Source organism: Polyodon spathula, chromosome 4 (genome assembly GCF_017654505.1).
Source record: "Polyodon spathula isolate WHYD16114869_AA chromosome 4, ASM1765450v1, whole genome shotgun sequence".
In the NCBI taxonomy this organism is placed as follows: Eukaryota; Metazoa; Chordata; class Actinopteri; order Acipenseriformes; family Polyodontidae; genus Polyodon; species Polyodon spathula.
Genome location: NC_054537.1, coordinates 58,715,759 through 58,739,916, shown reverse-complemented (window position 1 = coordinate 58,739,916; position 24,158 = coordinate 58,715,759). Strand labels below are relative to the sequence as shown.

At 39.3% G+C, this 24,158-nt stretch overlaps 1 protein-coding gene across 6 annotated transcripts in view; it reads right to left on the bottom strand.

The window, feature by feature from the left end:
• Positions 1 to 230: 230 nt before the first annotated feature.
• LOC121314678 overlaps positions 231 to 24,158 on the bottom strand; it is a 46,145-nt gene continuing 22,217 nt past the window's right edge. For 3 of the 6 annotated variants that reach the window (XM_041248176.1, XM_041248178.1, XM_041248180.1), the window contains 11 exons: positions 21,082 to 21,135; positions 19,471 to 19,533; positions 14,426 to 14,565; positions 12,745 to 12,861; positions 10,551 to 10,602; positions 7,469 to 7,757; positions 5,373 to 5,427; positions 4,543 to 4,608; positions 4,030 to 4,134; positions 1,409 to 1,484; positions 231 to 843 (listed from right to left, as the gene is read on the bottom strand). In XM_041248176.1, coding sequence (XP_041104110.1) covers positions 782 to 843; positions 1,409 to 1,484; positions 4,030 to 4,134; positions 4,543 to 4,608; positions 5,373 to 5,427; positions 7,469 to 7,757; positions 10,551 to 10,602; positions 12,745 to 12,861; positions 14,426 to 14,565; positions 19,471 to 19,533; positions 21,082 to 21,135 — 1,079 coding nt within the window. In that variant the 3' untranslated portion in view covers positions 231 to 781. Of the gene's footprint in view, positions 844 to 1,408; positions 1,485 to 4,029; positions 4,135 to 4,542; positions 4,609 to 5,372; positions 5,428 to 7,468; positions 7,758 to 10,550; positions 10,603 to 12,744; positions 12,862 to 14,425; positions 14,566 to 19,470; positions 19,534 to 21,081; positions 21,139 to 24,158 lie in introns of all 6 variants that reach the window. The other 3 variants (XM_041248175.1, XM_041248177.1, XM_041248179.1) reach the window with 1 other exon arrangement.

Sequence of the window (24,158 nt, the reverse complement as noted above, 5' to 3'; positions counted from 1 at the left end):
GGGGTTGGAGGCACTCTGCTTTGCCTCGAGGAGCATAGCACGACAAGGCGACTGTATATTCAACGTATACAGACACCCTGCTGGAACTTATTGCACACTTCTATATATAGCAATCAACAGAAAATGATTTCCAGAATATATTACAAAACAAAGACACTGCAAACACTAAAACTTTCATAAGACTCCTCCAAGAATTCTATGCCACAGCGAGAAAGTCAGACGGACATTTCTATGACAAAAAAACTTTAATAATGAGCTATGGACTTGAAAAACAATGCTTTGTTGACTGATACATAAAACAAATATAGACCGCAGACCTCGGCTCATAGTGGGAAACTAAAGGCCCCTAGGGAAGAACTATAGTTACCTCCAGGGGACAATGCCCTCAGCCTGTGGCTTCAGGCATTATAGCCCCGTCGGTAACTATAATTCTTTCCTCAGGGGCCACAGTGTCCCACTATACGCCTCCTCTCCAGTTCAGAGAGATATACAGATAAATAACCCAAGTGGTGCTGCATCCTCTCTAATAGGTACCCTTATCCCAATAACTACCCAGGTCACGGGAACATTGAGAAAATAAGTACCCGGGTGCTATTTTAAACAAAATACAATAAACGTTGTTTAAAAAAAAAACAAAGTGTCAGACTTCATTCCCTGGTATTCACTTCTTCGTTGCCTTTACTTGGAATAACTCAAATCCAAGTGAATTCTTGGGAAAAGAGCTTCACTGCAGTAGAACAGGGCATTGCTGATTCTCTCCGTTCAGAACAAGGACTCATTTTCATCTCCTCCCTAACATGTTCCTGGAAGCAGGTGAGAATTCATCAGGATATCTGGATGGACCTTTACAAAAGTAAATCACCAGGAAGAGAGGAAAAAGATGAAGTGAATGGATATGGCAATCACATAGTACACTCAGAACCCTATTATAAAATTGATAACTAGCAAGAATCCACACCACCTTCAACAGTCTTGGACAAATACCGGACTATTTTAACAAACACAGCTTGAAATATATTCAGTTGCAAAAATGTTCATATAAATCAGAATTTATAACTATCAAAAAGATGCAAAGGAAACCAATGCATAAATGAGGTCTATTTACTGCAATAATGGTACAAACCATGCTTTTATTTGACAGAACTCAAAATTAAAAGAATGTTCGAATATTCATTATATTACCATCACTTATAACAAACACAAAAATAAACAAGTGTCGGCCACAGAGAAGGGTTACAAGTTACAGGGTAGTGGAATTAAGATTTAGATCATACACATTTACCCCAAGTAACTACAGATTCATGACAAACACAGCACACGGGTACTGGTTTTGACGCTATCCCAAGCTGTGAGAGAGGCTTCAGTTGTTGACAAAGTTCCATAAAGCTAACAAGTTTTGTATAATTACCCTGGTAGCCCTCTCTCCCAGACAGTCTCATCGGAGGATACTCCTGAGGACCAGAGGGCTGTTCATTGCTTTTAGGCTAAAAAAAAAACAAAAAACAATTTATAAGTAGTGGTATACATAATAGTGCCAGGACAAATATTTGAACAAATATTTTCTGACATGTATTCGGATACAAAAATCTGATGTTCGTATTACCTTGCACTTATTTACCTCTTTCCCAGAATTTGCGCAACAGTTTCAAAAAACGGCAAATGAAAGAGCTCTGTGTGATATGTGAAACATATATATAAGCTTGTTGCTGTTTCAGTGCAGCTATCCAGCAGCACGATTACAAAGGCTTGTTTGCAAGCAGGCTATTTCTTGTCTCAAGTTCTGCTGACATCCCTGCTACTGCCCACAAACAGCAACTGCGACCTGTCACCCCCGATCCTAAGGGACTGAGGTCACTGTTCCGGTGCAGACTACTGCTGGTCTTGTGTTTGTACTGACCAGTAGTTAGCTAGTGTCTGACCTGCAGTCGGTACAGCGTGCACTCAGTGTCAGCAGCGAGTGTCGGTTTAGTGTCCATACGCCACTGCGTGGTCTATACACTGTTTGTTGTGAACACAGCAATATTACCGTGTCTGGGTTCCATACATGTTTCTCTTGCATGGCTAAATTGCCTCCAAGTGATGGACACAATAAATGCACTGTCTGCTGGGTCTCAAGCATGCGCATAGGGCCTTGCCTGGTGTCACTTTTTACGACTTGTGTGCTCCCTTCACCAAGCGTATGCTGGAGAACCAGGTAGCATGTCACTGAAAGGAGCATTCCTCCACACTTGCGCAGAATTCAGCATCAACAATGAGTTAGGCTGGACCCTCCTCCTGAAGCTCTGTGCCAAGGGGGAGGGGGGGAGGTGGGGGAAAGCAGCGCTAAGAGTACAGCCGAGAAACCTAGTTCCTCGTCCCCTTCCCCTAAAATAAGGGACGAGCAGCCCTCCATCACTCCTGCTGCCCCTCCGGTTCATCCGGATTTTCTGTTCGAGCTACATTCCCACTTGGGCTCACCTGGCTACACTGCAGCAGTTTCTCCTTCTGTACACTCACTATACAGAGTGTTAGAAGCGGACAAGCCAGGTCTTACCAACTTCCCGCCAGTAGAGGCCCACATTGCTACTCTTGTTCAGCTTAACAATCTGTGTTTGCTAGCCAAGGATGTAGCGTGCCCGATTAAGCAGTTCAGAGTGACACAAATCATTTTAAAGAAAGCATATGCAGCTAGTGTGTTTACCGCACGCCTGGCAAACTACAATGGCATACTTGTTTGCAAAACAGGCACAACTTATTGTGTCCCTCTCTGAGAACCATAGGCCCTTGTCTGAGCAACTTGACGAGCTGCGCCTAATTTCCAGGAACCTGCTGCGGCTGTCTAGGCTTAGCGGACAAAATCTGGAAACCTGGCAGCTTTAGTGGCTGCGCACAAGCAGCTCTGGCTCTCCCAAGCACGCATGCTTGATGGAAATTAGACGGCACTGCTGGACGCTCTGGTCACTCCAGGCCACACATTTGGCCCAGTGGTGAGCGAGATGCTACAGCAATCTTACTGCACAAGAGAGTGTGCCTTCTCCCCAAGAGACACCCTCCACCACATAAGCCTGCAGCTCAGTGGCATCCTAAGCCCCATTTTCAGATGAAACCAGTAACACTGGGTGCTCCCACCTCAGGTGGTACTGCCAGGAGGCAGCCAGCCCGCAAATCGCATTCAATGGAGGCAAGCAGCCTGTGCCTAGGCAACAGGCTGCGTCTCAGACGAAGCTGCAGCCCTAGGATGTTGCTGCCACAAGCCCAGGGCTCGTTCTCCAGAAGCCACTTTGACTACTGGGACCCCCAAGCACTCAATACTGTGCAAACTGTTTCCTCTATCCAGTTCCAACACGCTCCCCCTCCATTCCGGGGCATGGCAATAACAACTGTCATGAAATCACAAGCCGCCACTCAGGAGGTAGCAGCTCTGCTGCAAAAGCGGGCCATTTGCATAGTAGACCCCCCCTCCCTCCCCAGTAAGAACTGGAGATTCTACTCCAGGTATTTTCTGGTGCCAAAACGTTTGTTTTATTTGAAATGTTTAAAGTTAAATGTAGTTTTTGTTTGCTTGTTCAGCTACAAAAAGGCACAAGTAAACCTCATGTTATTACTTTATGAAAATGTGTCTATGGCCACGGTTTACTGTGAAGAAAACGGCAATGGCAAGGAATGAAAATAAAGAAATAAATAAAATACAATGTCAACTTTATGTATTATTTATTTCGGGAATAAACAAAACAATGTTTAACTTATTAAATATTAGCAAATATTAAAACATGAAAATCCTGTGTTTGTCCCAGCACTAACATACAATACAATATAATAGCATAATATAATTACAGACACACTACTAACATGACAAGGCAAGAACTACTCAACTAAATAGGTTTGAATCTAGGTCTAGATATTTCAGGTTGATCTGTCACATTTACAGGGATTTGTCTCCTTAGAGTTAATCATAGACTGGTGTGAGCAGCTCTGAGATCAGACCCCGTGGTCTTCTATCCTACAGTAACTAGCGGTCTTTAACACAGGTTCTACCTGCAATGAACTTACTGATGCAAAACTTCTCAGCCGATACTCCATCAGTATGTCAGTCAGCTTCTGTGTGATCTTCAGAATCATCTGTGCATCGCCCTCAGTTTCTATACGGAAGTTTTCCTGAAAAAACATCCAAAATATTTTAAAACATACTGTGCTACACAAAAAAAGTGTGTTTGGTTTATAATTGTGCATTGAGTTAAAGTATAAAAATAACATTTATAAAAAGCAGCAGTGTTTAAGGGACAAGAAGAATCTTGGCCTCTTGTTAATGTAGAGATAAATTATGTACCAATCCACACTGTCCCCACTGACTCACCTGGTAAAATCACGGTAGGAGTATGTCAAAGACAATTCTGGTGCATAACAAGGTCATTTTATACTGCCCTCATTACACAAAAACCACCTTGCTCAGGCTTGCCTCAAATGTAGAATTATACAGGTGTCTGAATATATCAGTAAATACATTGCCAATTCAGGAGGGTAATAAGCAAGTACGACTTTCAAACTACAGAGTGAAAAACATACCAGAATTTCAAAGACTGGAGAACTTATGGAGCTCCCTTCAGGAGTTCTCTTGTAGATTTGGTTACCCTGGAAAAATATAACAAAAGAAATCACCATAACAAAAACATTCAATTTTTTAAAATTTAGTAGTCACTAATTATTTTATTATTTTCTCCCAATTTTTAGCATATCCAATTATTTTTAGGCTCAGCTCAATGCTACAACCCCTGTGCTGACTTGGCAAAGACAAACACAAGCTGTCCTCCGAAGCGTGTGCTGTCAGCCAACTGCTTCCTTTCACACTGCAGACTCACTGTGACGCCACCTCAGAGCTACACTGTCGGAGGACAACGCAGCTCTGGGCAGCTTACAGGCAAGCCCACAGGCACCTGGCCAGACCACAAGGGTCACTGGTGCGCAGTGAGCCAAGGACACCCTGGCTGACCTAGCCCTCCCCCCCCAGGAAGGTGCTCGGCCAATTGTGCACTACCCCCTGGGAGCTCATGTCCATGGTCGGCAGTGGAATAGCCTGGATCTGAACCGGCGACCAGGCTACAGGGAGCATCATGCACTCCACGGGGAGTGCCTTTACCAGATGCTCTACTCGGGGGCCCCCCCTTAGATTTCTTAACAAAACAAACACACAATGTAAACAAACATTCTTATTTGTAAATGTTAATAGCGAATGCAGGTTAAATTTTTAGAATACAGGCGTTTTATTTGAAAGCATTTTAAAGTACTCAGTTACCCAATTCTTATTCCGAGTTGTCACAACATGTATTTTAAGAAGAGGTCACAACAGTACCTGACTTTCTGTAAAAGTGTTAGCAGTAGAAACGCCAGTGACTTACAACCATTGGAACCATTTGATCAATTTCTTGTCTTCTGATGACTGTTTCAAATTCACTGTTGAAAAGAAGAAACTCATTGAATCTAAACTGACCCAAAAATTTTTGATTACTAATATTTTTTGTATTTATTTCTTTTTTAAATGTTGGGGTTCATGAAGGTAAGCATACATTTTATATATTTGACTACTGTATTAGACAAAGAGAAGGAGATGCGATAACCTTTTAATGGACTAACTCAGGGTTCTCCGCAGGAATTTTGTACAGCAGGGCGGCAGAACATTATAGCCGGGAGCACATTTAACGGAAAAATAAACTTGACTTACTTTAAATATATAATACTTCCAAGAATTTGAATAATGTGTTGTCTTTCGTTGACTGTATCTAGTGGTGCTTTATGTTCTACATTTTCTTTTTCGTTACTGTTTTTTATTCTGGTAAATTACCGTGCTTATTTAGGCACTCTACGATTTGACTAGGGAAAGATAACATAGGGTTACTTGGAGTCCACAAAAAAATTAAACGGTAACCTTTTCACTTCCTTTTTAGTTTAATTATTGAGCTTATCGCTTCATTTAAATTGTTTTCTTTATGTTAAGTTTTCAGGGCATTTTGTTAATGCATGTCCATTTTTGTTTTTAGCTGGTTTACATCTTTTGCAACTGTTCATTTTAACCATTTTTATTACACAACAGTACTTGCACACGTTTGGACACCATCATAACTGTGAAACCGGAGTGTAATAATCCAGCACCTCTGCACTTAAGCATTTGTATATCAGCTGACAAGTGTTCAGCTGATATCCCATCATGCTTTTCTTCTTAAAAGGTGTACAGCTGCTATATACATGAACCCCCATGGGTTCAAAAAAATGGACAATGATAATACCTGATAATAATCTTAATTTTTTTTTAATAAAGTAGCTGCCGCAAATATAGTATTAGGCAGTGGTTTGCGCCAATCGCTGGCATATTTTTCATTCAGGCAATACAGCATATACGGGATCAGGTGATATATACTACCCTGGCTTAGAAGCACTATCTGTCCAGCTGCTGCGGAAGCATTCAACACCACGCTTGGGCAAATACGGGTAGTGGGCACCCTTGAAAGGGAGGTGACAGATACTGATGAAATGGACTGAAGTGCATTAATTCGTTCCCAAGACTGTATCCTGCACAAACTCTTGTCAACAACAAAATTAGTTGCTCAGGAATCAGTGGCTGCGTGTGAGACAGAAGGGGAAGGTTACAGTCTCACAAGGTCTTGAAAGCTTGCGATTAATTATTGTTTAGTTAGTCCAATAAAAGGTATCACATCTCCTTCTCTTTATCAATCATCTCTGGACATACAGAAGCCATTTCATGTATCAATGACTACTGTATTACAAATCTGTTTTTTCTTAAAGCTGAAACAAAAGGGACTATACAGTAATCATCTCATGTTTGAGTCTTCTGTTTTGCTGGAACCAGGTTAGGCATAAAGCCCCACTGATCCCTTAGGAGATTCCATGTGAGATATACAGAGCGTGTAGCTGACTGGGGATTGGACGGGAGAGGAGCCTTTGTTCCTGACCCGTGAACCACACCATGTTCACAATAGCACTGTGGGAGGCACACAGAGGAAGTAAATGGGAAAGTTCCATTTACAAAGTACACAATTCCATTCACAATTAGAAAAATGATTCAGTATCATAAGCCAATCAGCTTCCAGTTACAGCGTTAATACACAGTAGTAGCCCGCTGGAACGTCACCAAATTTAAAATCAATCTGCACAAGTACCGTCAGCTCGACTGGAGCTCAGATAGCATCTTTCAACAACAAATCAATACAGTTCAATAATATTGCTCCATTCAGACACTGTCCAGATAAACTATAAGCAGCTCTGACAAGTAAAAAAAGTGATTTAATAAAGTTTTTTTTTTTTTTTTTTCCTCCAATTATATGTATGATAATTTATGAAAATGTTTGGGACCATTTTCTTAACTTCTCAGAGGAAGGGTACTCGACAAATCATTACTAGTTCAAGGTAAACAAAGGTTAGAAAGAAAATTGAGAAAAATAATTTTCTAATAGCGATTAAATTAAGTAACATCAATTACCTTCTTACTCCCACTTCAAAGTCGCTCATTTCCAGTCTCTTCCTCTCCTCTCTAAGAGGGCTGCCTTCACGGAAACTTCCACTAGGAAATTCATCAGGATATCTTCCAGGGCAATCCGGGACCCTTCTCCTTGGAAAAGCATCAGGGTGCATTCCAGGAATATCATCTCGGGGCATACCAGCAGAAAAATCTCCATGGGGCATTCCAGGAGGAAAATCACTGGGGTGCATTCCAGGGGGAAAATCACTGGGGTGCAATCTACCTGGGCCACCATGAGGAAATCTCTCACCTTGAATAAATAGATATTAGAGTATGTGAAACAGCATACAACATTAACACTTTAACTGGAACAGAACAAAACCCAGTAGTCATAAACGCTCTCAAGGTCCATTTTCCCACAATAGAAGACAGAGAATCATTCCTCTGAGACCAAGAAAACAAAAACACAGCAAACAAATCTGCTTCCGATGCACTGTAAACATTACCTACAGCAAGTATGATATACGAGAGGCTTGCATGACACTGGAATTGGGAAGCTTAATGTTAATTTGTATTCTGTATTTAAAAATAAAATAAAATTAAGAAAATAAGAAAAGGGGACCTGAGTGTTTTCTTGGAGTGTAGATCACTCTGTAACCCTTTAAGGACTGTTGACTGTGTAAACACGATCATACTGAAGTGTCTTTCTCGGCCCATGAACGGGCCAACATGATAAAAACGTCAATTTGTTGACTTACTGGGCTATCACACTTAACCATACAGGTTGGAATGCATAGCATAGCAGAAAAAAAAGAGGAACTTGTTTAGAAATAAGAAAGAAAACGGAAACACTGTAAATCCAATGTATTTGACTTACGATATTAGAACATGTATTCTCTCATGTGTTTTATATATGTTTTAACAACTTTTATAAATATCAAGAAATGAGTGCATATAAGCAGATACTGTTTCATGAGCTAAATTTATCATCCAGTATATATATATATATATATATATATATATATATATATATATATATATATATATATATATATATACAGTGGCTTGCAAAAGTATTGACCCCCCTTGGCATTTTTCCTATTTTGTTGCCTTACAACCTGGAATTAAAATTGATTTTTTGGGGGTTTGTATCATTTGATTTACACAACATGCCTACCACTTTGAAGATGCAAAATATTTTTTATTTTGAAACAAACAAGAAATAAGACAAAAAAACTGAAAACTTGAGCGTGCATAAGTATTCACCCCCCCAAAGTCAATACTTTGTAGAGCCACCTTTTGCAGCAATTACAGCTGCAAGTCTCTTGGGGTATGTATCTATAAGCTTGGCACATCTAGCCACTGGGATTTTTGCCCATTCTTCAGGGCAAAACTGCTCCAGCTCCTTCAAGTTGGATGGGTTCCGCTGGTGTACAGCAATCTTTAAGTCATACCACAGATTCTCAATTGGATTGAGGTCTGGGCTTTGACTAGGCCATTCCAAGACATTTAAATGTTTCCCCTTAAACCACTCAAGTGTTGCTTTAGCAGTATGCTTAGGGTCATTGTCCTGCTGGAAGGTGAACCTCCGTCCCAGTCTCAAATCTCTGGAAGACTGAAACAGGTTTCCCTCAAGAATTTCCCTGTATTCAGCGCCATCCATCATTCCTTCAATTCTGACCAGTTTCCCAGTCCCTGCCGATGAAAAACATCCCCACAGCATGATGCTGCCACCACCATGCTTCACTGTGGGGATGGTGTTCTCGGGGTGATGAGAGGTGTTGGGTTTGCGCCAGACATAGCGTTTTCCTTGATGGCCAAAAAGCTCAATTTTAGTCTCATCTGACCAGAGTACCTTCTTCCATATGTTTGGGGAGTCTCCCACATGCCTTTTGGCGAACACCAAACGTGTTTGCTTATTTTTTTCTTTAAGCAATGGCTTTTTTCTGGCCACTCTTCCGTAAAGCCCAGCTCTGTGGAGTGTACGGCTTAAAGTGGTCCTATGGACAGATACTCCAATCTCCGCTGTGGAGCTTTGCAGCTCCTTCAGGGTTATCTTTGGTCTCTTTGTTGCCTCTCTGATTAATGCCCTCCTTGCCTGGTCCGTGAGTTTTGGTGGGCGGCCCTCTCTTGCCAGGTTTGTTGTGGTGCCATATTCTTTCCATTTTTTAATAATGGCTTTAATGGTGCTCCGTGGGATGTTCAAAGTTTTGGATATTTTTTTATAACCCAACCCTGATCTGTACTTCTCCACAACTTTGTCCCTATCCTGTTTGGAGAGCTCCTTGGTCTTCATGGTGCCGCTTGCTTGGTGGTGCCCCTTGCTTAGTGGTGTTGCAGACTCTGGGGCCTTTCAGAACAGGTGTATATATACTGAGATCATGTGACAGATCATGTGACACTTAGATTGCACACAGGTGGACTTTATTTAACTAATTATGTGACTTCTGAAGGTAATTGGTTGCACCAGATCTTATTTAGAGGCTTAATAGCAAAGGGGGTGAATACATATGCACGCACCACTTTTCCGTTATTTATTTTTTAGAATTTTTTGAAACAAGTTATTTTTTTCATTTCACTTCACCAATTTGGACTATTTTGTGTATGTCCATTACATGAAATCCAAATAAAAATCCATTTTAATTCCAGGTTGTAAGGCAACAAAATAGGAAAAATTCCAAGGGAGGTCAATACTTTCGCAACCCACTGTGTATATATATATATATATCTATATATATATATATATAAATATATATATAATAAATATATATTTATCGATATTTTGAGATATAAAAACAACAGTGGTTATATATAAAAATGCTTAAGGGTTGCTTTGCTTGACCTATACCCCTCTCACATAAGTACAGCATCAACCAAGATAACCACAGATAGGTGGTTGTAATGCAATCTAAGGCGAGTCACCAATGTGCTGTAAAATGGCTTTATAGTAGAGTTTCAGCTATTTTTGGGGGCAAAAAAAAACCTGCCTTGGCAGAATTAGCCAGCATGTCTTACCATTTTGCTTGGGCCAACAATATTTCTCTTCTACATATCATTTCACCTTTCACAGAAATATTTTGCCCTATACCCCATAAAAACCTACCTGATTCAGTGTTTGAATTGTTAAAAGGTGGACCTCGATTTGACATTACCACCTACAACAACAACAAAAAAAAAACACTTCAGTTTTGAGTCGTATTTTTGTATTTTCTGCACCAAGTAACTGCAAAAAGATGATGCTTCTGTAATGAATTAGTAACTAGTAATTGCAGTCTTACATGAAAATAAGTCCAACACAAAGTTCATTCTTACCGGATGTGCACATCCTTTCATTAGAGGTCTCAAATGTACAGTTTTAAAAGAAACACATGCTAGAGTGAAGACGTCCTTTTTTATTATAAACAGGATATCTGACACTACAATTGGTTAAACAATTCTCTGAAAGCCAAGCATCAGACTGTGTTACAATTTCTTGGTCTTTTCACCAGGTGGATGAAATTGGACCCTCCCCTTCCATGGCTTCGATCTTGTCATTAACCAACCAGCTGCTTCCCTTATTAAGTGATTTGCTTTGTGTAATAGATTTCCTGAGAATAAGGCATGGAAACACTGAATTTATTAACTTTTAATTTTATTGAAAATACAGTACAAGTAGGATTTGAGGTGTTTCAAAACTGCACATATGTGACTGTCACAGAGACGGCGGAAGTGGGCGGCGTCAAAACCAGGAAGGAACGAAATACACAGACAGGACGGATGAATTGAAATGATGATGGCGCTTGCTTGCGCCGGTTTAGTGCAAAATAAAAGGGTTTAACAAACAAACAGAAACAGGACACGGCACTTTACGCCAAAATAAATAGACAAACAAAAACTGACTATACTTAACAAAACACAGTGAAAACGTGCATCTATATATACTGTTGTGCTGGGATTCAATTACTAATTAATTATTCACTTGAATCCCAGCACGTGAATTAATTATGTGCAACTACTTTAAATGTACGTGAAGTGATGTACAATCCCGTGCCTAAATACAAATATACATTTTAAACACTCGTGTTACAGACCTGTTTATATCCCGTGTACCAATGACTATACACCAATATTTAACAAACCACACGCAACATAACAGATAATATACACAGGGGCGGGCACTTTGTCACAGTGACCTATATACCTAATGAAAAAGGCAAAACAGGTAAGATTTATGAAAATTGTAGCTAACAAAATGAACTGTTCTAGGTTGTTAAAATAGTCAGTTATGTTCCAGTCTAGAGACTACACAAAAACACAGCAAGTTACAAATAGGATAAGCAGCATAGCTTATAAACAAGACATGACTGGGACTAACTTGGCCCTGATATGTTACACATAGTGGTTATAAAAAGACAGAGGAAGGGAAAACCTTGACTGTCTTTCATAGAAATAAATAAAAACAATAAAGCCATCCATTTTAAATTTTGGGTAGAACTTCTTTACAGAATTCGTAATTCTAAAAATCATTGTATTTTAAAAGTTTTATAACAGGCGTTTAAAGTTAGTACCCTGGATTTAGCAGGATGTCTAATTTCATATTTACATAACTCATTGCAAAAGTAGTATTTAGAAATTATTTTGGAGACGTCATGACAACGCATGGCAACAGCAAATCGGCTTCACTGAAAACACTAACCCGAAAATCGCTATCTAAAATGCCCACAAAAATGTACATACAGCTATGGGGAAAAAAAAAAACAAAACATACTTCTCTGTGAATACTAATAAAATCAAACTGGTTTGTTTCAGTTACAAAAGTTAAAAAAAAAAGAAGTCTAAAATCACAATAGACATGGACCTTAGGGTGTTCTCAAAGCAGTAACAACAATACTTTGATCTAACACAAGGCTGTAATAATGTGATGTTGCATGAACTATTTACAAAGTTTGTACAATGGGGCATTGCTAGTAATAAATAAGTATGCTTCAAAGAAACTTCCATTTAACAGTGTTGCTGCTCCAATAGCCATGCTGGATTTTTTCGTTCAAGAAGCCGGCCGATGTAAGAAGTTTTTTCTTTTCAAAGGGGCCCTCCTAGGGTTTTAGAGGCAAATACCATTCTCTTTCTTTTCAATATAATAAAGGGAGATTCATATAAAGTGAAATTATGAAAACACATATTTCATGTTATTCATTGAAGGTCACCAAAATTGGTGCATACTTTGAATACACAAGTACCAACCTTAAACTAAGTATCCAAATAGTAAACGTCTGAGGACTTATACTTTCATTCAGAATGTGGGGCTGAACTGTCCTTACCTTAATTACTCCCCTTCCTTCCAACTGCTCAAGAAGCTTTGCCTTCACTTGTAGTTTCTTGTTCAGTTTTACATCTCCCAAATCATCCTTAGGGATTATACCATCAGGTTTACTTTTCTAAAATAAAGATATAGCAGTTTTAGAAATTTGAATAACATTGTATGTATCACGAATAAGTAATTGCCTGTGATCACAAATGCTACAATAAACCCTCCACAAGCTTCCCTTCTTACCCTATAATAAATTCCTCTCATGCACTAAAGAGTGGATTGTATACCTAGGGCTTATGCTCTGTTTTTATTCATTTCATTTTTCGGTGCTTATTTTTAGCCATTTTCGAATTTTACGTAAAACTGTTTTTATATACTGTATGAAATTATTGTTATATTGTTATAGTAGTAACTCAAAAGTACTTGCACACTTAAGTTGTACCTTCTTTCCTTTGCTGTCTTCCACACCGAAATCCCTATGGCTCACAGGCACATTCTTCTGGGGTTTTGATGTGTAGACATTTTACATTTTGCCGCAATTTGCAATTTGGTTTTAAATCCTCTGTGTCTTAACTAATACAGCTTTAAAACCCGCAAACAAGCCTCCTTTCCTAATTGTAATCTAGTTTTAAATCTCGCAAGTGAAGTCTCCAATAAAAATATAAGAATTTGCTACCACTCAGTTGTTGGGTGGATTTCAAGTATACTGAACAAATAAATGATAGACACTAGCCAAGTATTTATTTATTTAGTTTTTCAAATGGGAAAGGGGTGAAGTTTTTTCGTATCGGAGGGATGGGTGTTTAAATCAGTTAAAAACAAAAATCTGAAGCCCTATGTATATCTTAGTAGTCAAATCTGTATATCCACCATGCTTCCTTTCTGCATTAACTAAATCTGTAAAGACGCTTTTAAATTACATGTTTAAACTCCTTGTGTAAAAACCTTACGGCAAGGGCTGAAATGTTTTTAAATATAGTTCCCACTGCGATTCTGGTATGTGTTTTCATATAAAAATTTAAATATATTCCACAAGAACTGCCACTACTTTTGCAGTAAAACATAATTTAGTAAAATCAAAGCAAGCTCCTCATTGAATTATCATGTCTATTTAAGTTTTTTAATAACATATGTAAGTTATATGGGACCTTTCTTTGCTGGTTTCCATCTTCTTGGATCACTTGAAACAACTTTCAGTACTTTCTACAGAAATAGGAACTTATAAACTGACAAAGAATGGATGTACAACACTACCAAGGCTTAACTATGACACTGGATCTTTAAAACTGGGCAAACATTTAGTGAAAATGTTTTGATATTATATAATTTTTATTTACACACTAAATGTTCAAACTTGAGAAACGAGAAACAGTGGATTATCTGACACATAGATTCATTGCTTTGATTAGTTTATCCCACTTAAGCATTTAATTTGAAACCCTACATTTTTAATTTGAGTACTTTGGTTTTTATAACCTTTCTTGAAAACATGTTGTGGATACTACGGCAGTTTTAACAGGGGTTGACTTTCAAAGAGGAAAGCAAGCAATTGACAAATCCAGTTCTTACAATTATTGAAATGGAAAATGTATCAATTAGAAGATCAGAGTGCATCAGGGTTGCTTTGCTTTCCCTACGTCAATCTACTCTTCCAGTAAATTTTTTGGCTTCATTCAAATACCTTTACTAACCAGATATTTGCTGCGATGGTTCATACTAATGATGTGATCAACAAGGACGTTCATGCTTCCCTTGACTTTACACAGCCTGCAGAAGTAATGTGGGGGGAACGCATTATTGGGGTTACGGAACTCAAGCACATGCTGCAGACCTGCAGAGAGAGAGAGGAGAGAGACAGAGACTTAAAACGCAAACAATGAGAAACTTGTTAAACCCAACAATGGCAACCTCAGAATTACACTTCAATTGATTAAAGCAGTCGTTACCTCCACCTTGATCACCCCACTATGTGGCCAACAAAATCCTGATGATTTATTTGCTTGTTTTAATTTTTAAATCTGTTTTTTCTGAAAAATGGAAATCAATAAAAAAAAATGGAATACAACAAAATTATCAATGCATCAAATAAAATAAAAAGTAAATAATTTACTTATTAAAAGACATTTATGCAGGGCCAAATCTATTAAAACTTTGGTCTAGTGTATTTAAATATTTGTATTGAATTATCATAAATATATAACAAATCCATAACATATGAAAAACAAGCTTTAAGAGAAACAAAGAGAGAGAAAGAGAAGGATGGAAAGATGAGAAGGAAGAGAGAGAGCGAGAGACAGTGTGAGTGTGCCACACTTTTCACTGACAGGAGATTGTAAGATTATGGGATTGGAGAGCCTGAACATACAGTATTTGATTTGTTCCAATTTCAGTAAATACTGAGGATCTCGAACCCAATGTAATCAGGCGTCTTGCCAACAAGGCGGCAAAGGCAATGGTGTCAGATTGTAACTTTGTTAAAAATATCACTGGGCACAACACCGAAGAGAGATGTAAAAGGTGACGGATTGATGGGTACTTTAGAGTGTCTAACAAAACAGATGACCAGAACGGAGCCAGCCTGGGACAGGTCCAGTACATATGTATGAGTGAGGCAGTGTTTGAACCTGTCACAGGTAGACTGTTGCCAATCTGACCTTCGACAGATGTAGACAATGTACAATTTTTTATTGTATTAGCCCATGTCGGGGGCAAATTGATGAGGAGTGTATTCTATGGAGAATGGATTCCCACACTTCATCTGGAAAACTCAAGGCCTATAACCTGCTCCCGTGCAGTTTTTATTGATAATAGGGACGAGCAATGCAAAGACAGAATAATGGCATAAGTTTTTGATATGATGCCTACAACCATGATTGAAATTAAGCAAAGGATCACTATAGGACTCAGGAGGTATCTGGGGAAAAGTGGCTTATTTTGTGCAAAGTCACAAATTTTAAGGTAACAAAAGAAATGAGTTTGCAGTAGATCAAATGTTTAAGAGACTTGTTCAAATGAAGCAAAGGTACCTTCAATATATAGGTCTTTCAGACAACAAATAACATTTTGATATCAAAAGTTAAAGGTCTTATCTTCAAGAGAGGGTGGTAATATGTGATTGGGGCCTAGAGATAGCACCAAAGTGCCTACCGAATTGAGTCCAGGTTCGAAGACAGTGAATAACTAGTGGGTTGGTGCTGTACGGAGAAAGGGGGAGGGAGGAACACAGTAGAGCAGATATAGATGATGCTTTGCAAGAGGATTCTTCTAAATATGACCACTCTAAGTGTTCATGCATGATTTTATTTTTAAAGCACATATTGTACACTAACTGGCCAAAGAATTACAGAATGTGCCCTATAGGGTGTTGAAACACCTCTGGCCTTGATGACGGCAACAATTTGACAAGGTAGAATTTCCAAAAGATGGCGATAAACATCTGGCAATATTTGTCACTATCCCTCCAGGAGAATGGATCTTAGTTGCGTCAAGGAGGATGGAAGATACGAATAGTTCAAATACATCCCAAAGATTCTCCATTGAGTTGATATCTGAAGACTGTTGGTCCAGGGAAAACATGTGATGTTCTCCAAACCAGTCCTGCATCACACATGCCCAATGGAGATTGGTATGGTCATCCTGGAACACCCCATCAGTGCCTTGATATAGAACTGTTGGGTGTACCTGGCCAGCCAAGATCCCTAGATAGTCCCAGGATTTCATCTGGCCCTGCAAGGGAAGAACGGTCCTAAAATCAGCCAGCTGAACATCTCACGACCTCCATAGCCCTGAACTGTTGGCAGGATGTATTGAGGGTCCAATGATTCATGAGGTTTCCACCATATCTGAACCCTTCCATCTGTTTAAAACACGAAGAAACAGGATTCATCAGACCACAGAACATTTATCATCTGGTCAACTGGTTACGGCATCACGGCAGGTGGATTTCCTGGTTCTTCTCGGAGAAGCGAACAGTTATGCAAATTCATTTTCCAAGGCTGTGCAATTCCTGGCGCACTGTATAGTGTAACCTTTTTGTTCAATACAGCCAAACTGAAAATAAATTTAGAGCAAGTGGCTTGCAAAGAGACAACTGCTACAGCTAATCAAACCCTATACATTCAGCTTCACACAATCATTCAGGTGCCAAACAGAGAAAAACTGACATTCTGAGTGGAAGTTCATTCCAAGTTTGAAGAATGAGGTTATCTTTGTGATCCAATTTCTTCAATTCGAGTCATTTGTGCAGTTTTGATAGTTCTGCATGTTGCCGAGCAAGGGTTTACTGAGCTGCACTTAGTGTGCAAAACACTTCAAGCCAAATGTCTGACTCCTTGAAGTCAGCAACCTCCATCTCCAAATCTCTGATTGAGATGCCCGGAATCACCATCAGTTCCAATTCTTGCACATAAGCTTCATGGTGGCAAATCATAAACATGAACAAGGGGCAATGCCACCAAAAGTCCACAAAACGAGACGAACAATACACAGAGCTGAGAAAAAGTTTGTGAACCCCTTAGGATTTTCACATATTTCAAACCTAAAATGTTATTAGATCTTAAATCTAAGTTCTAATAATAAACCTGATTAAACAAATGACACAAACATGACACTTTTTCTACATTTATCCACAAATGATTCAACATTCAATATCCATGTGCGAAAAAGTGTGTGAACCTTTAGATTCAGTTACTGGTGGCACCCCCTTGTGCAGCAACGACTTCAACTAAGCGTTTCCTGTAACTGTTGGTCAATCTTTCAAATTGTTTTTGAGGAATTTTGGCCTATTCCTCCTTACAGCACTGCTTCAGTTCTGTGACATTTGAGGGCTTCCTTGCACGCTTCAAGTCCTGTCACATTTCAATGGGGTTTAGGTCCAGACTTTAACTAGGCCATTCTAAAACGTGGAATTTCTTCTTCTGCATTCTTTTGTAGATCTGCTTGTACGTTTAGGATCATTGTCTTGCTTGCTGCTAGACCCACTTTCGGTTCAGCATCAGCTCACTGCCTGACATTCTCCTCTAGAATCTTCTGATACAATGCAGAATTCATGGTTGTGTCAATGATGGCAAGACGTCCAGGTCCTGAGGCAGCAAAGCAGCCCCAAACCATCACACTCCCACCACCATACTTGACAGTTGAGATGAGGTTCTTCTGTTCGAATGCAGTGTTTGGTTTTCGCCAAACATAATGTTTCTCACGGAGGCCAAAAATTCTACCTTTGACTCGTCTGTCCAGAGAACACAGTTCCAGAAGTCTTGTGGATCATCTATGTGCTCTTTGGCGAACTTCAGACGGGCAGCAATGTTCTTTTTAGAGATCAGTGGTTTCCTCCTGGCTGTCCTTCCATGAACACCGTTCTTGTTCAGTCTTTTTTCTGATAGATAAGTCATGAACACTCACATTTGGAGAGTGGCCTGCAGATCCTTGGATGTTACTCTGGGGTTCTTTGTGACTTCCTTGATGATTTTCCTGTTTGTTCTTGGAGAGATTTTGGTAGGATGACCACTTCTGGGTAGAGTGACTTTGGTCTTGAACTTTCTCCAGCTGTCTGACAGTGGATTGGTGGAGCCCCAAGTCCTTAGAAATGGTTTTGTAACCCTTTCTAGACTGATGAGCATCAATAACTGTTTCTCGGGGGTCCTCAGAGATTTCTTTTGATCGTGGCATGACGTGTTTACACACACCTGTATGGTGAAGCCCAAACTCACAAAGTTTCTGATCTTTATATAGGGTGGGGCCTCCCAAACTCATCCCTGAAGATCTACCTAATTATTTAAACACCTGATTCTAATTATCCCCTTCATTGAGCTGATAAAACCAGGGGTTCACTTACTTCTTCACATACCCTGAATCTTAATTGCTCATTGTTTGTCTAATTCATACATCATTTTGTTTCAAAAGACATGGAATTGGTTAATATAAACCCTATTGCATATTTAAGAAAAGACCGGTTTTGATTCAAGAAGGCTATCATGGTAAAACTACGGAATGTCGTGTGTTGATCCTTCTGCACCCAGAGTTCTTCTGGATGTTTTTTCCATTTCTTGTAGATCTAGGGGACCTTTGTCCACTTTCTTAAACCCTGCATCAGTCTCCCATTATCATACACCTTGTGGAACACTGACCGTATTCTTACCCATGTGCGAAAGGACAGCATCAGAAATGAATCTGGAAGCTGCAGTGAAAGTGCTGTTGCGCACATTTATAAAACACACCAAAAGGCAGGAACAAATAAACAAGGTATAATGACTAAAAGAGTTAAACAATACAAGTCATGCACCAAAACAACAGTCACATTTAGGCTTGGCAGTGGCCTTCACTAAAGGTTCTCCTTCTCTCCCAACTCACCCAAACAAACAAAGCTTCTGGCTCCCTTTATATATCATGTGGTTGGGGCCATGATTGAACAATTATTTAAATAAAGGACCCAGCCACTTTCCCCACGTGGATTATGGCATGAATGGAACTAACCCCATCCAAATTTATATGTTGGGCTTCCTCTCCACAGCATGTTATTCAGTGAATGGTGTTCACCAATATACACTTTATTGGTCACATGGAGCACCATTTGACCCGGCTTAGTTTGAATATCATTTCCACAGAGCAGCTGCAAGTTAGAGGCAATTCTGTAATTTTTTGGCTAGTCAGTTATTAAATTTGATTGCATGTCATAGAACCCGCCCCCCCCCCCCCCCCCTTCCTCTTCCTTAGTCTTCAGGTTAACAGTGCCACTTACCAATAACAGGCTCTTGCGGATGCCTAATTTGAAGAAACTTCTCCAGGGTATTTAAATTTTGCACTGAAAGTACACATACAAAAACTCAATGATGTCATCTACTTTCACATAAACAGCAGCAACCTGTTTATACAGTATATACAGTACCAGCAATGATAGTCATAAGACCCACAAATTATTGCCAAACCTGGTCTAACCCAGATGCATTATTCCATCTGCACCATGAAACTAGTCTGTAAAGCCGATTCCATCTGCAGTCTACAATGCAACAATAGACATTACACAAAAGATAATTTACATTTTTTAAAATGAATTCACCAACTTCCAATAATTCCTGACATTCAATTTTTTCAATAACCCTGCCACTCGCATTCCTTTACATGGGGCGCTCATTTACGTGAATTCCATCATTAGCTGAAGATATGGCGCCATGCCAGCCTCGCAATCCTAAATAGGGCTGACAAGAGTTTCAACTAAAATAGGTTGATTGGCTGTTGAAGTAAATTAATGAGTTGGATTTCAAATCGCTTTGAAGTCTGTCCCAGTTGCAGATGGAAACGTGACATTAACTTCACTTCAGGCTGGATGACCTTTGTGCTGGATATTCTAACCGGGTTATCAATACTTCCTACCACTTAAACCAAATTTCGCTATTAATAAGCCCTGTTCACACTTGTATCGGAATGATAACACTGTCTGCCCAAACTCACTTTTCAACTCCAGTACAAGAGCGATAATATTACTATATACATGTCCAGATTTAGGCTGGTTTATATGGACACACTTACAAAGATATTCTGTATTACACACTCCACTGATTCTCTATGGGACCTCCGGCACACTGCGCGCAAAAGGTTGTGGGATATAGAGTTCTGGAGAAAATTTTCTATTGACAGTCAATGAAGCGGTGTTGGATTGAGTTGCTTTAAGCTTATTTTAATCAATGTTTAAAAATATAATAAAACAGGTGACATACTGTAATCTATATGAAAAATGCACTTTTCTGAACTCAATACCAGAGATGGCACATGCACAGAAAACAGAGACAAGCGTTTCACACAGTACTAGAATAGACAGAAGCAATTATAAAACTTAGATTTATTAGTATTAGCCATCAGTTTGTATATATTTTTACTACTGTAACTTATCTGTCAATATAAAAAACAACACATTAATTAAACAAGCATGACTGAAGTAAAGGCAGAGTTGAGAATCTTGGTAATATAGAATATTCTTGGTGTAGTGTGCCTATGCCTCAGACTCCTATATTCCGTTGTCGTACCGATCCACTGATCTGTTCAGTCATATCGCAACTGTACCAGTATGAAGCATGCTCTGGTCTGGGTTCCGTACTGATACAGTTATATTAGTAAATAACTCCAGTATGAACAGGCATTGTGATACTGTTCTGCAATGATACCGGTATAAAAATGCAAGTGTGAACAGGGTATTAGTTAGCTTCCGTTTCAAGACGACACCTGGCCAGAAAATCAAGATATGCCACTAAGACATAGGGCTCATTAGGGCAAACAATCTGTTCAGAAGTCAAAATACTATTGAAGATAGCAGACAAATGATAGTTACAGCTTAATTAACAACTTATGTACTCACAAGGGGAGTTGGGGGTGTGGTGGGGAAATTCACCAGTCTTCCGCCTCAGGAAGCCTGCTGAAAAACATGTACTATAAGTGAGTTAAGAACGTGCATGAATGTTGCTCTGAAAAGGGTTAGCTTCTGCAGCTCTGTAAGGCCAGCAGAGGTTAAGGAGAATGCAAGCCCCATGGGAAACAGATGGGTATGTAGACAAAAGCCCCTGGAAGGAATATAATATTCAATAGTACAGACGAGTTCCTTTTATACGTCAATCAGCAGCCCCCATGGGGTGGTTCGGGGCAGGGATGGCACACTGGTTTGAACCAGTGTTTAGGTGTTAAGATTGGGGTGAGTTCAATAGAGTAAAGTGACATTCCGGAGGAGAGGGGGTTAACAGGGAGCTGTCCCTTTTCTATTGGAGCAGCCAGGAGGGGATGAACAGGGATGTCTGATTGCTATGTGCAAACTACATCTATATCTATCTATCTATCTATCTATCTATCTATCTATCTATCTATATCTATATCTATATCTATATCTATATCTATATATATATATATATATATATATACAGTGCCTTGCAAAAGTATTCAGACCCCTGACCAATTCTCTCATATTACTGAATTACAAATGGTACAGTGAAATTTCGTTCTGTTCAATATTTTATTTTAACACACTTAAATTCAAAATCAATTATTGTAAGGTGACATTGGTTTTATGTTGGGAAATATAAAAAAAAAAAAACTGAAATATCTTGCTTGCATAAATATTCAACCCCCACACATTAATATTTGGTAGAGCCACCTTTCGCTGCAATAACAGCTTTAACTCTTTTGGGGTAAGTATGTACTAGCTTTGCACACAGTGTCTTCATGGCAGATTTGCTCCAGGTTGTTCAGGTTGGTTGGACGACGCTTATGGACCGCAATTTTCAAATAGTGCCACAGATTCTCAATGGGATTGAGATCAGGACTTTGACTGTGCCACTGTAGGACATTCACCTTTTTGTTCTTGAGCCACTCCAATGTTGCTTTGGCCTTGTGCTTGGGATTATTGTCCTGCTGAAAGGTGAATTTCCTCCCAAGCTTCAGTTTTTTAGCGGACTGAAGCAGATTCTCTTGCAGTATTTTCCTGTATTTTGCTCCGTCCATTCTTCCTTCAATTGTAACAAGATGCCCAGTCCCTGCTGATGAGAAGCATCCCCACCGCGTGATGCTGCCACCACCATACTTCACTGTAGGGATGGTGTGTTTTGAGGCATGGGCAGTGTTAGGTTTGCACCACACATAGCGCTTTGAGTTTTGGCCAAAAATCTCTATCTTGGTCTCAACTGACCACAAAGCCTTTTCCCACATTGCAACTGGGTCACTCTAATGCTTTCTGGCAAACTCCAGATGTGCTTTCAGCTGGTACTTTTTGAGTAACGGCTTCTTTCTTGCCACCATCCCATACAGGCCCGCGTTATGCAGAGCTCTTGATATGGTTGACTTGTGCACCATTACTCCACTCCCAGCCACTGAACTCTCTAGCTCCTTCAAAGTGATTGTTGGCCTCTCTGTGGCTTCTCTCACAAGTCTCCTTCTTGTTTGAGCGCTCAGTTTTGAGGGAAGGCCTTTTCTTGGCAGTGCCTGGGTGGTGTGATGCAGCTTCCACTTCCTGATTATTGATCCAACTGTGCTCACTGAGATATAAAAACACTTGGATATTATTTTGTGCCCTTTCCCTAATCTATGCATTTGTATTACTTTATCTCTAACTTCTGTAGAATGCTCTTTGGTCTTCATTTTCCTTCAGATTCACAGCCTTACCAATGATCCTTCAACAGTGGGGTTTTTATCCAGAAAATGTGACAGCAACTTTAATGGTTCACAGGTGGAGGCCAATGGTAAGGTAATTGTGTCCTTGTTAGGGCAATTTCTTTCATCGGTGCAAACCGGGAGCTTCCACAGCACAGGGGTTGAATACTTAAGCAAGCAAGATATTTCAGTTTTTTATTTTTCTTAAAAATATTTCCCAACATAAAACCAATGTCACCTTACAATATTTGATTCTGAGTTCCAGTGTTTAAAAATAAAATATCAAACCGAACGAAATTTCAATGTACCATTTGTAATTCAGTAATATGAGAGAATTGATCAGGGGTCTGAATACTTTTGCAAGGCACTGTATGTGTGTGTGTGTGTGTGTGTACTATATATATATATATATATATATATATGTGTGTGTGTGTGTATATATATATATATATGCATGCTTTGGAGAATTCATGTATCATTAGAACACTTAGGTTTGTGCTAGAAGTAATTAAGTGTCTCCTACATAATGTAATAAAAACACTAAAAGTATCAAAAGGACTTCAAGTTTCTTTATTTTACCACCTACTTTAAGCTTTTAACAACTACAAAACCTAGGTAAGAATCTGGAGGTTAGGAGTTGACTGGCTTCAACCTATTCCCTTGTGGATACAAAACAAAAACACCACAAAATGTGACAATTGTCAGTCTCTGTGCGAGACAGGTGCTGTTCAAGTAAGGAAAGATGTTCTCTTGCTTGCAGAGCTGTGAAGGGAAGCTTATACAGCATCTGACCAACTATCCTGCACAATATACATAAAACGCAAAGTCTAAGACTTAAAATGATTGTGGGTAACAAAATAATTCCATACGTTTTCCACGCCATGCAGGTCTCAAACATGTAGATTTGAATGTGTATCAATGTTTAGTAAACAGGATATCTGGTATGACACCAAGTTAAAGAGATTTGCTTTCAGATAGTTTTGCAAATTCAAAGTAATTTCACACTTTTTGGTTGCAAGGCAAGAAAACTGAGAAATTAAATACAAAACTGCACATCTGAGACCAATACAGTAGTGGTTAGGGCTCTGGACTCCTGACTGAGGGTTGTGTGTTCAATCCCAGGTGGGGGGGACACTGCTGTTGTACCCTTGAGCAAGGTACTTTACCTAGGCTGCTTCAGTAAAAAAAAAAAAAAACAACTGCATAAATGAGGAACTATATGTAAAAATAATGTGAGATCTTGTAACAAGACAAATATAGTTATATTTGATATTTTATCTGTAAACACAAATAGTTGAA